Source organism: Molothrus ater, chromosome 3 (genome assembly GCF_012460135.2).
Source record: "Molothrus ater isolate BHLD 08-10-18 breed brown headed cowbird chromosome 3, BPBGC_Mater_1.1, whole genome shotgun sequence".
NCBI classification, from domain to species: domain Eukaryota; kingdom Metazoa; phylum Chordata; class Aves; order Passeriformes; family Icteridae; genus Molothrus; species Molothrus ater.
Genome location: NC_050480.2, coordinates 48969082 through 48982397, shown reverse-complemented (window position 1 = coordinate 48982397; position 13316 = coordinate 48969082). Strand labels below are relative to the sequence as shown.

At 41.4% G+C, this 13316-nt stretch overlaps 1 protein-coding gene across 1 annotated transcript; it reads right to left on the bottom strand.

Annotated features, from left to right (window-relative positions):
* Positions 1-11605: 11605 nt before the first annotated feature.
* Positions 11606-12852, bottom strand: SF3B5 (splicing factor 3b subunit 5). The gene has a single exon (XM_036381166.2). The coding sequence runs from the start codon at positions 12720-12722 to the stop codon at positions 12462-12464; it is 261 nt and encodes an 86-aa protein (XP_036237059.1). The 5' UTR covers positions 12723-12852; the 3' UTR covers positions 11606-12461.
* Between the last annotated feature and the right edge of the window lie 464 nt (positions 12853-13316).

Here is a 13316-nt window from a genome sequence, read left to right as displayed (position 1 = left end):
AATGATAACCTCCTTTCAAAAAGGCTTAGTATTCTACTCCTGAAGACAGGGAAATATCAGTAGAGATTTAGCTATACTTCAGGAAATGCTGCTCAAGAAGCACTAACTTAAATGAAAACACAATGAAATTTTTCTTCAGAGGGTTCATGACTTCATTGTCTGGACAGAAAATTTGAACCTGTGGCTCCTGAAACCTAGTTTTCTGTCAGTGAAATAAAATGAGTTTACCTTCTTTTCCTCATGTTGCAAAATAAACAAATATTCTAGTATGTTGAAAATACTGGTATACAATCTGAGATACAAGGGAGTGTTCATGTGACTCTCCTAATAACTTCGTTTAAAATGAAAAGAGTCTTATATTTCCTGTTTATATCAGATCCTAGGACCGTGTCACTTCACAGTTCCAGCCTTGCTTCAAGTATCTGCATAAATAAGATGGCTAAGACTCGATTTCCTTAAAACATTTTAAAACCCTAAACTGGAAATATGTTCAAATAGCGGGGAGGGAGGAAAACAGTTGGTTTCTTTAAATGTTTTGCTGAATTTTAATGTAAGAATTTTTTGCCTATAAGTATTTGGCCAATAAGTAAAAACTGTAGTAGACTGTAAAATAAGTTTTCTGCATTACAGAATTTGTTTTGTGAGAACAATCAAGAGCAATACTCACACGAAGGTGTTGAAACACAAGAAAAAGAAGACCCAGACCCATGGTCATAATTGGCCTTGTGCCTACTCCAGGAAACACTTTGAGACGGTGACATGGCTGAACAAAGTCAATGAGGATAAAGAACATTCTTAAATGCATGCAAACCTCTTTTCTGAGGAAGGACTGCTTACACGCCCCCCTGAAATGAGGACACTCACTTAAGGAGCAGGAAACGAGTCAAGGATTGAACTAACACAGAAATCTTCTCAGTTCAAAGACTTTCAGATCTCCGAGAAGCTGCCACAGATATTTAGGTTTCCAAAAAAACACATACAGACATTTCTACTGCCAAAATCCACATATTTGGGACACACCAGCTTTCTAGCATAGTTAGTCCTTATAACTTGTTTTCAAAGCACTACAAATAATGCAATAATCTCAGGACGCAGAACATCTTGCACAAGTGCTGTCTTATTACTAAAGAAATTGATGATTGACTTTAACTTTTTGACACTTCTTTTTCTTATCACTATCATATATTTAAAATTCTTCTTTCTGTAGCCCCATAAATTACTCAAGCTTCAACTTCTGTTGAAGAAGAAATACACCAAATAGCAGAAACTTGATTATATTTTGCTATCATGAGAAAATAACCCACTAATCAGTTAAACAATTAAGTTCCACCAAAATAGCACTGTCTTGAAGACTCTTAGGTTATCCAAGCCCAAACTTTGTTCCTACTTTGTATACTCAAGCGACACCTAGAGGCTGTCCCTGCATGTGACAGATTTTACCTTTTGTTGAAAGTTAAGCTATGACAAAAACGTTAATCTATTGTTCATGATTCTAGAATTCCTGCAAGATTTTCAGAATACATCTGACATCTACAAACTTTCTACATGTACACTACAATATACCATCTTTATTCATGTCCCTTTCTACTTCCCATACATACCAAATGCAAGATAAAGGGAAGCCCCTGCAACTGAAAAATGAGGTGAACACAGTGAGCATGAGCTTTTGAATCCATTGAAATACTCCCTGCATCCATAGTTACTGTTCTTTATTTTTCAAAAGTCTTGCTTATCTTCTTCTAGCAGACTAGGAACTGCAAACATCTGCTTTTGGGCAGGATGTGTTGTGTTTGGAGTATGCTTTCTTTTCTTTGGTCTGTTTCATGGCCATCAAAGTATAGACAAAACTCATCCTATTATTTTGCATCTGTACAGGTTGCCAGGCTGGATTCCTTAGCTGCTCCTGACTTCCATTGCCTTTTCAATGATGAGTAAAGTCCAAATATTGTAAAAAATAATTTACTGTCAGGAAACTGAAAAAAATAGATTTGTGACACTGAGACTGGAATACATATTGCCACATCTTTAGCTGCAATGGAAGTGTGATTATCAAGCTCAGGAACAGCTTAATCACCAGATCATATTATGCACTACAGGAAGTACATCAGAATTGTAAGACATAGGCCCTCCTAAGAAGTAACATGGGGCAAAAAAAGTCTTCTTCAGATCAGCATATCAAACCTTGACTTACAGTAGCTTTCTATATGGAACATTCTTAACTCCAAAATTGTGATATTTAACTGTCCCTTTATCTGAGCAATTTCCATATCACATCTAAAGTATCACATAATAGAAGGTTGGTATTTTCTATAAACTATCTCTTAGTAACAGGTATCAGGTATGGCTGTTACTAAGAAGGTGGCAGATGCATCACATTAAAATCCCCAAAAGTTCTCATTAGTAAAAGCAGGTAAAAGAGAAAGCATGATAGAGTTCATTGGCAAGGTTTGCTCTATAGATTACTAGATGGTAAAAGCACACAGATAAAAAGCAAACTGAAATCTGAAATCTGAAATAAATTGTCGGGTTCGGCTGTCTGTCTCTGCCCCGACACGGGTAGTGTGGTTCTTGGGTGGCACGCGTTTCAAAGGATGAGTCTGGACTCTTCAGCTTTTCGGTCTTCAGATTGTTTATTATTTCTTATCTACAAAATTTTCTGTCTGCCCAACAGAGGTCTGATCTGCAAGCAGTCACAGGCACTCTCTGACCACCCACGGGGCGGTCATGTCTTTTTATACTAATATCTACGTACACAATATTTACCTTTATTTCCCAATGCTTTTCACCCATGTTGGCAAGTGCACCTTCACCATAAACCAATCCCCAAATGCCAACATCACCACAGGAGATGGAGGACAAGAAGAAGGAAGAAGAAGGACAAGACACGCCCTGATCCCTCCATCTTGTCTCCATAACCCCCCTGTACCTAAAAAACCTTAAAATCTATATTTCACCCTCTAAATGTGTCCCTTTTACACCTTTTACTCTAAAGTGATTCTCTTGTCCTCAAACTCTTGTTATTTCTGTGGATGGATCAAAATCAAGCCACCAAGCACTTCTGGCAACATTCCAGGATTTTCGAGACCCCCAAGGGTTCTCCTGGCATCTCTGGACATTGGGAACAATGTGCTGAGATCCCACAATAAATCACCACAAAAGTGAACTCAACCCAAATTTATCTATGCAGAGACAGGGGCAAGGGTAAGGATAAGAAAGGGTGAGGGTTAAAGGGAATAAGGGAGAGCCTCCTGTTGAGTCACAGCTTCAAAGAGGACTCCCTTGCCAAACTTTGCCTCAGGTTCAACCAGATGTAAAAGATATCTACATGTGAATGCAACGCAATGCAAAGCAAAGCAAATTCCCTGTCCCAGCCCAAGCTTCTGTGGGCTTGGCCTAGCCCAGTCCAGGCACAGGGGATTTTGGAATGGGATGGGTGGGAACAGGAGAGGTGTGCCCAGGATGGAGGCCCTGAGGCTTCACTACTCACCTGAGCAGGGAAGGCATGAGCAGCCCCAAGCCTCCCTCCTGGCCTTTCCCTGGTGCTACCTCCTTTCCATTGCCAGGCAGTGCTCAAGACTAGAGGCAAGAACAAACCCACTGCCCTCCGTTCCCTCAGAATTAAAAGAAAGCTTAGCTGCTTCACTGTAGTGAAATAACACAACTCTAAAAATCCCCAACATGACTGAGGACTGTCTTAATGCAAGTACGACATAAATTAATTATGTCTTCAGTCCCAGGGCTTTGCCATGCCTTTATTCTGAAGGAGAGGATGGAAAATAAATGCACAAATTTTCTGGCCAAACTAGGAACAAAATCTTTTTCTGAGGCAAAGGAGGAGATGCCCAGGATAGGAGCTTGTACCTTTAAAATATAGGAATAAAATTCCTATATTTTAAAGGTGAAAGTAAAACAAACATGTAATGAGGATCAGTTCCAGAAATCCTGAGATGATTTATATATACAACAACCAGCCTAGAGTTTACTTACTGCTGAGCTATGTTTGCCTGCAAAGCCATCTTGACAGCTGAAGTAAAAGTTGGATGTCATTTTTGCTATCCTAAGAGGGACGCCCAGAAACCCTGGATGCTTTTCTTTCATGTATATGATTAGTCCTGTCTTGAAAATACCTAAGTGTTAGAGTATTTCCAGAACTAAACTTGAGATTGTGCCATTTTCAAACTTCAGAGTAAAATTCTCTCCAGCTGACTGAGCAGACTCATATTTCATCCTCCTCAAGCATCTGAAACAGCTCTTCTATCGGGAACATATGCATTTCATCTAAGGGGCAAAAACCATCTCTTATCATTATGCAATTTTGAGTTGGAGTTAACACATTAGAAAGAAGAAAGCTGTTCACAAAATTAAAGAGGTTTCCCTTGGCAGAAGATCTTTTCATTTAACCTTTTTGATTTTATACAGTGCTTCTGTTCTCACAGATGTGGGGAGACCCACAGATGGTCACGGTGTCTTGGCTGCCATCCCCTGTGTTTTGGGACAGAATCACAGAGCTCTGGTAAATTCTCTGCAGCCCTTTGCTCTCCAGTCTGTCAAGGCACTTCTACCCTTCCACAGGAGAGACTTATCCTGAGTTATTGCAACTGATTGCCTTAATGGCTCATGCCAAAGGCATGGAATTTACAGCCAGGGAACTCAGGGTTTGAACTTTCAGCACACTATTTACCTACTTTGGGAAAGTGTCTCAGGGAGTTTTTTCTGCCCCGCTTTTTCCTTATAGTGCCTCACTGATGGAAGGAAAGTTCCTCCATGAAAGAGGAAGAAGATCCCATATTTGACCCTAAAGAAAGGATGTGCAATGGCCAGTAGCTACAGCACAGCAGGTATGTCCTCATTGCTAGTTTACCACAAGTAACTTGTTCTTGAGCCCTTATCTTCAGTTTAAGTTATCTTTATTGCAGGAAAAGACCATCCCCACAGAGCGATAGCCAGGAACAGGCATTTTGCTTTGCATTCACATCTTCCTTTATTTTCTTTCTGTAGACAATGCCTGAAGCTCCCTGCTCAGCTTTGCCAAGAAAAATGCTTTGTTCCTGGTTCATGACATTAGTTTTTCTGGTTACGTCCTTGGAGAAATGTGGGGAGGTAGATAAGCTTTCAGAAAAAGGCTTACAGCTAACTGCCATAAGGGCAGCATGAAGGATAAAATCTCTTCCTCTAAGAATTATAAAGCACTGTGATCCCTCAATGCTGCTGCCTCATTTCCTAGACAACACACATCATGTCCAACAGATAATACAATTCTTGTACATTGCTGACTTCAGCCCACCTTTCTGCTGGTGCTGGCAGTCTCACCCGTGCATGTGTTAGGAATGTTGCTTCAATTCGTTTTCAGTGTTTCAAGCTTGGCTTTTCACTGTCTTATCTGCACCATGCTTCATATTCTGAGAGCCAAGCAGCAGCTCAGAGTGATACTCCTGGAAAGATGAGGCCCATGTTCTGCAGCTCACAGCCACAAAACTTTGGTATGAAGTTCATGGAGCTAGGAAGAGATGTCCCTGGACATCATTCCATCAGGTTTCCTGGGGATCCTCTTTTCCACTGGGCTTCACATACACATTTCTTCTGACAAGATTGCAGGCCCTGTTGGGGCTCCTCCCTTGCTTGCAAAGCACCTGGCAGGGTAACAACCTTCATCAGCAGAGAAGAGAAGTCACCCATAGGCCTGACACAACAGGTTCAACACTGTGATTCAATTCAATGAGAATCTGCAGATGAGATGGTGAAAGCTGGGTACAATCCAGGCCAGGCTGACTGACAGACAGACAGACAATGTTCAAGTGCCCTGCTCAGCAGGTTGGTAAATCCCAGCCTTCAGGGGAGCAATGCCTCATAGGGCCAGCCTGTGGGCCTGCATTACTCTGTAAACTCTTCACTTTCCACCCTGACAGTCATCCTGCTGCTGAGATCCTACAGGACTACTTGCTTCCTGTGACTTGTTTGATGAGCATATGGATAGTCTCTTTCCTTTAATGCCTCATCATAAACAAGCAATCAAAATACTGGGAATAAAATCACAAAGTGGAACATGGGGGGAACTGTTTGCCAAAGCCTTCACTCACTGCAATGTTCCAGGCTCACCCTAGGCCAGCTGCAGTGTTCACAGATTTGTTTGCAGATATCTGATTCAGAATCGGTGTCTTACAAGGGAAACATTTTAACAAGCAGTGAAAAGCAGAATACAGTTCTTTAAACAACACTTGTATGAAAGCCTATCGAAGTCCCAAAGCTCTGGTGTGGGCCCAAACCACTTTCCCAGCCTGCCACACTCGCAGGACACCCCAAGGAGGCCCTGCTCAGCCAAGTCTGACCCAGTGATACCTTGCACAGTCCAGTCCCATGAGTAGAAAGTTGCCCCAAAAAGGCACTGTGGAGCAGTTGCAGGTGAAGCAGTGAGTTTAGCTGTGCCAGTTATTGCCATCTCTTTAACCATCACAAAAAGTGGGCTGATAATGCCAAAGGCACTCTTAGGCTTTTAAAATATGAAGCACTGGATCTGAATCTGCATTTCTGAGTCTTATAATGTGAAGACCATTTCTACAAAAGAGGTAAGGAGGGCAGGTGCCACATATTCTTTCATCCTCAGTATTTTTTAACTAGTTTTATTAGTTTCACGCTGTGGTTGTTCTATGAAGTGGAAATCAGAGCAGTAATAGCTAAAGGCCTGAATGTTTTAGATGCAATGTTGCCCTGACAGTGATCTAGCAGAAGGACATTTGAAAAAAAGCTGTATCCTTCAGCACAATGACATGAAAGCCCATGGGTCTTGCAGTTGAAAAGTAACATTGTCACATGCCCTGCACTGGAAAGGCATGAGAGAGATACTGAGAGCACTTCCACAACTTTAGCAACAGCTTTGATCCTTTCCAGAGCAAAACAGAGTGCTCTTTATTTCACTCAGCTTGAAAGGTACCAACTACGACACTTTGATAGATGAGATTCTTCCCACTCACATTAGAATCATAGAATCAGAAAGTGGTTTGGGTTGGAAGTGACCTTTAAAGGTCATCTAGTCAAACCCTCCTGCAATGAGCAGGGACATCTTCACCTACACCAGGCTGCTCAGAGCCCCATCCACCCTGCCCTTGAACCCCTCCAGGGACGGAGCATCTACAACCTCTCTGAGAAACCTGTTCCAATGTTTTGCCATTCTCATAGAAAAAAAATTCTTCCTTAAACCTGGTATGAATCTACCTTCTTTCAGTTTTAAACCACTGCTTTATCACAACAGACCCTGATTTTAGTCCATCCCTATCTTTCTTATAAGCCCTCTTTAACTTCTCTTCTCCCACAAAGATGGACTGGCACAGGATCAAAGAGGCTGCTTTATTTTCTTCCTTGACTTTTCATTCCAATGTTATTAGGACAGTAACTGTTCAAGTCACCAGTTTCCTAATGTTTCTTGTTCCTCTAGGAAATCTTATCAGATCAGTAAGGTTAAGATGAATACTTAAACACTGGGGCCATGCTATCACTGGAAAAGGTAGTTTGTGAAGAAATATGCTTCAAATTTAACTAATTTCATCTTTGTCCTGAACATAAAATTAGAAGCTCACTGCTTGTTTCTGGAAAACTATATTTAAAAAAAAATTCAACCTCCTCTAAATATCCCTGGCTTCCCCATTAATTCTATAACTCAGACTAATCAAAATAATGTTTCAGTCTATGATGCATACTAAAAATCGGAGGATTGAGTGTAGTTGATGATACATGATGGGGAAATTGCCAGGCTAGTAATATTAGGATTTCCCTTTTAAAAAACCCAGAAAGCAGATTCAATTTCTTTTAATACTGTATGAAAAGAACATTGCTTACATGCTACTCAAGCATGAGGAAACACAAAACTTGTTTGTTTATGCCAGCTGATGTCTGCTCAGTTGTGCACTGTGATCATGTTTAATTCTGATTCTCCAGGCTTTACATGTGTGCTCAGCTGTGCATGCAGCAAATCATGCAGCAGCCTGCAGGTTATTAGCCCACAGTTTCTGCACAGATTGTAATGACTTCTGGCTCAATACAAGTTTCTGGGCAGAGGCAACTTAAGACATTTTCACATCCAGTTGTTTATTCCCCACGTTCACAGCAGCTCACTGCTCAATTATGCCAGTGCCACGTGTGGTCAAGCTATAAACCTGATGGGAGAAGAGAAACATTAAATGCAACCATGGGACTTTGTAGGATGTTTACAAACCTTAACTTTGCAAGTTTAATCTTAAATCCATTTCATCAATGAGATTTACACTGCAGCCCCACAAGCACCGATATCAGCATTACCTGCGAGACATCAGACTTTGAGAGCTTCTAAGCCAGCTGTCCAGCAAAAAACAACCATGGGGCAACCATGCCTCTCTTGAATCTGAGTAAATGCTGTTGTAATTTACATGCTTTAATGTGGAGAGCTTTGTGGACAGTTGGCTAGCTGAGAAAGGTCACGTAGACATAATACCGCTGGTTAAGCAAGGAGACAAGTCTAGGAGTCAGCAGTCAGTGTCCATATAAGGCAAGGACATTGTGCCCTTGGTGCAACAACAGGATAGGGAAGAGGATCTTTTGCCAAAAATATGAAGAATAGTATCAACAGAATAACCACAAGAATGCAGAAGTAGGCGTAGTTGGCCGATAAGTAATTAACCAATAATGAGCTCTTTGCCATATGTATGAGCTTCATTACCACCAATATAAATACATGTGACTATCAATAAAGTTCAAGACTTGCTGATCACTCATATTGCGTGCCGCATTTCTCCCGTCGATCCAACGCTTTAAAATTCTAATTTCACAAGTATCATCTCAAAATGGATTTTTTTTGCAACTTACAAGAAGTTTGAACTAATTCATCCATGATCAGAATACCAATTATTTAGACTAAATGTCTTTTTCACAAAAATCACTTAGTCTAAGTAGATGTATCTGAGGTGAACTATTCCAGCCATTTGATGGGAATTTCAAACTAAATTCCACTTGTGAACTATTTGTGTCAGGGACTCTTCTGGTACGTGTTACAAGGGGAAGTCCAACATATTTTGTGATTTTTCCAATAAAAGTGATGACCAAGTTGGTATGAAAATGAGAATGAAAAATGGTGAAATTCTGAACCCAGGAAAAAATGTTATTCTAGTTCTATTTTTAGAGCAGTCAGAAGCATTCAGGTATTCAGCATCCTTACACATATCTTCATGATAGCATAGAATGATGGCTCAGTTTCAAAAGGCAACAAAGAATACACTGAACTGTATTACATTCCCAGGGGTTTTTTTCCCAAATCATATATAATTGAAATTAACAGAGAGGTGAATATAGAAGGAAAATGGCAAACAGACAAGGAATAAAGGAACATTATTAGTATTTTCAAACAAGATTCTCTAACTTGCAGCAACATGCCACAGTTTAATCCATTTTAAAAGTAACTAAGTTCTTTGGGGTAATTAAGCTAGCAGCAGGGCAGTAGAAAGTGCATAGAGCATGCATTTGTGGATGTATTATAACAACGGTGCTAAAATTAAATACTGCATGATTAAATTTTAACAACCAAAAAACCTCTTTTTGTGCCATGAAACCAAATAGGTCTTGTGAGGGGAGGGGAAGGATGATGTTTGTGGTTTTTTTTTCATTTTACTACAAAAAAATCTATGGAGTTAGTGGTACATTACAGAACCAGTGGAGCTCCAATGAGGATTCAGAAACTGGTTGTGCTGGTTTTGCATGAATTGACTTGTGGTGAAAAGGGAAAAAGTCAGTGTTGCTTAAAATAGCTCATCTTTTAAAAGGAATTATCCCATGTGCTCAAGTAAAATCCTGATGCTAAAACAGACTACAAATGTTATCACCTATGAAAGTTTAATATATACAAATGATCTTAAAAAGCAACTGAGTTTTATGCTGTACACGACTAAAATGAAAGAATTGGCCCAAGTTTTACAGTTTGCAGAAAACAGCTCACTAGTGCAATTGCTGCTTTGTGCCAATGTTAACTACTGTACTGCTACCATTCTGATAAATCATAAAATAAACAAAAAGATCAAGGTATTCCGAGCAATAGTGATGGGATTGTGCTAGGATTCCCATGCTGTTCTATTCACCCATTGTGAAAAAAGGTGTAACACACACTTGGAACCTTAGAATTACCTCACTAAAAAAAGCTAAAGACTTTTTTCTATTGGAAAGCTTTATCAGCTTTTTAAAGTATCCACCTGTTTTTTTTTTCATTAAAAGACATATTGCTTGGATGTAAAAAGAATATAATGCAAATATCAAGCCAATTTATAAACAGTATCTGTCATCTTTCAATCAGGATAGAGATAAAAATCAGATGCATCCCAATAGAGCAGGTAATTAACTCTGTTCTTTGTAGGCTTTACCAGTTTTAGTAATAAAATGTAAAAGATCATTGTCTTTGTTGGTTTTTAAAATGCTCTGGGATTTAGGAAAAATACCATAGTCCAGAAACAAACTCTTCAGTGTCCCCCAATTCACTTCAAGTTTATCTAGAATTCTTTGGAATTACAACTTTCCTTTTGTTTTCTCAATTTCTTAAGGAAGTGTTCATAATGTTTCATAATCATTACTTAGTACAGACACTCTAAAAACATCTTTCAACCATGCCAAAACAGAGGTATGTGCCTAACTGGGATCCAAGCAAGTATAACGAGAAGAACCAGCAAGTTCATTCACCACGTAAATCTTGACTTGTCCCTGAGGGCTGTTTGGCCTTTACAGTGTAGAGTTGGTCTGCAAAAGAGCATTAATCTTTACTTATGTGTCACATATTTGTTGCTCACATTTTAAAATGTACTGAAAATATCCACAGGTAGAGCTAATTGTTAGTTTATCATAAGGGAAATCTCCTGTGAAACAGTTTCTAGTTGTAATTTATGCAGGAGTGATTAAATTGCATGGATTCTGTTTATCCTCATTGCAGGAGATTCAAGACATCACAAAACATTCCAAGTTCAGCTTGCAAACCATTACAAAAGCACCTGTTATCCTCAGCCCCCTTTCCCAGCTGCCAAGGCCCAGCACTAAGGCTCAAGGTCCTTTGTCACCCCCTGCTGCACGCACCAACCGCCCGATGGCTGCCAGCTGAGGAGAAGCTTTATGGAAGGCAAGGTTCTAAGACTTGGTAAGAGAGCAGACTTTAAACAGGAGCTGTTAAACTGAACGGGAAACTTGCTTTATTTAGATGCAAATTTTGCCCAATCATTTCAAGACTGCCTTGCACACCTATGTCTAAGTGCTTGAATTCAACTTACAGAAAACTTGCAGCCAGTACGTGAGGAACAGATGCTCTTCAAATTACCTGCACCAGCTTGCAGGCAAATTAAGAATCAGTTTTCTAAATATTCCCCTTATTTATTGTAAACTGAATCAGTTCCCCACAAAACTTGCAGGTAAAATGTCTTTCTGATTACCCATGCCCTCATTTACTATGCGCAACAAAGTTTGAAAAATGCCATCTCTGAATTCTCCAGAATACGGATGTATTGACTCAAGATTGCCAATTTCACAAAATAATCACTGATAAGCTTGGAGAGTGTCTTAATAGGACCACAAAACGCTGGACTTTCCCCTCCAATGTGAAAACAAACAAACATGACAGAAATAAGAACATTTTATTTCTTCAAGAAATATATCTCACAGTTTTGGGCTGAGGTCTTTCCTAGAACTCAAAATTTATTTTTACTGTAAGTGAATAGAAAGCCTATTTTAAGTGATAAATCAGAATCAACATCTGTTCAGTATGCAATCTGATCTGTGTCACCTCGAAGCATTTTACTTCTAAGTAGTAGTGAATAACCCTTATATTCTTATTCCATATTAAAAAAGACTAACCCAATATTAGTATCTTTGATTGATGTAAGGTAGAAAAAACTTGAATGCTAGGTTACTAGTAAGCATAAAGGGGGAAAAAAAGTAGCTAATATGTATCAGAAAGAACCGGTGTTTGAAAAAACTCAAAGGTACGGGAAAGACGAATATGAGGCAAGAAAACAGTGTTTAGAGAAAAGCCATTTTGGAATTTTTAAGTACTAGAGGAACTGACTTATGCTACACCACAAATCACCCCACATACTATTGCTACCAAGAAATCAAACCCTTTGAGTACCAACAAAGTTCCCCTCTCTCCCCCCAAAACTGAGTTTTGTAAGCAAGCATCAATCCGTCCGGTCGGGAAAATGCTGTCTAGGAGCATCCGAGGCTTTCACCTCGGAAGATTGCACTGGAATGCTCAACACCGAGTGCCAGCACTCTGGCAACAAAAAGCTCGCACTAGGAAACTACCAAACCAAACATCAGGAATGCCCAGGAAGCTTTATTATATTCCACGTGAAAAAAGGAGAACGACTGCACAGTCAGAGTCCGGAAGCAGGGATTTTGCGAGGCTTCTCCCGGTCAGTCCTTCGCGGGAACCACACGGGAGAGAGGGCCGGGACCAGCAGGACGGAGGCTCAGGACTCGTCGGGCTTGTCGGCGGGCGGCCCGCAGGGCTGCAGCATCTTCTCCATCAGGTTGAAGCGGACGCGCGCCTTGCTCTCGTTCTCGGCGATGGCGAAGTAGTTGAGCAGGTCGAAGTGGCCCATGTAGGAGCAGTACGAGTCGCGGTGCTGGTTCACCAGCCACTCCCACTTGGTGGTGTCGGCGTGCCCCGTGCCGATGTACTTGGACTGCAGGTGCTCCAGCTGGCTGTGGATGGTGTAGCGGTCCGTCATGGCGAGGCCGGCCGGCGGGCGGAGCGCGGGAGGGCGGGCGGCGGGGACGGGCCTGGGCGGCGGAGACCGGCCTGGGCGGCAGGGACAGCTCTCGGTGCCGGGACCTTTTCCGGCGGGCGCAGCAGCGCTTCCCGCCGCTTTTCCTGCCGCAGCGCCCGACGGGAGCGCGCCGGGAAGGGCCTGCCGGGAGCTGTAGTCTTCTCTCGGCCCCGCCCAGGGGGCCATCCCTGGCGTAAGTTAATATTGATATCGTAATCAAATAGTTTACTCTCGGTCCGATCACGTCAGTTGGCTATCACATAGTAAGGCAGATGGTAGTTACAAGGCCAGGCCGGCATGTGCAACCCAGCGTTATTTTAAAGCCCGTACATGAGGGCTGAGGAGCGGCTCCAGCTCCGATTTCGTACTCTGAGCACGGGCGCGGGGCTGCGCCTCAGGCTGAGGCAGATGCTCAGCTGAGCCTCGGTGTAAAGCCTGGAGCCTCCCGTCGATTTGTAAACAAAGATACGGTTTGATAGTGATCAATCCACCTGGAATCCAAGGGACGTGCCCTGTCAAATCTGGCTACGAAGTACCCAGGTAGTGGATCGTGGG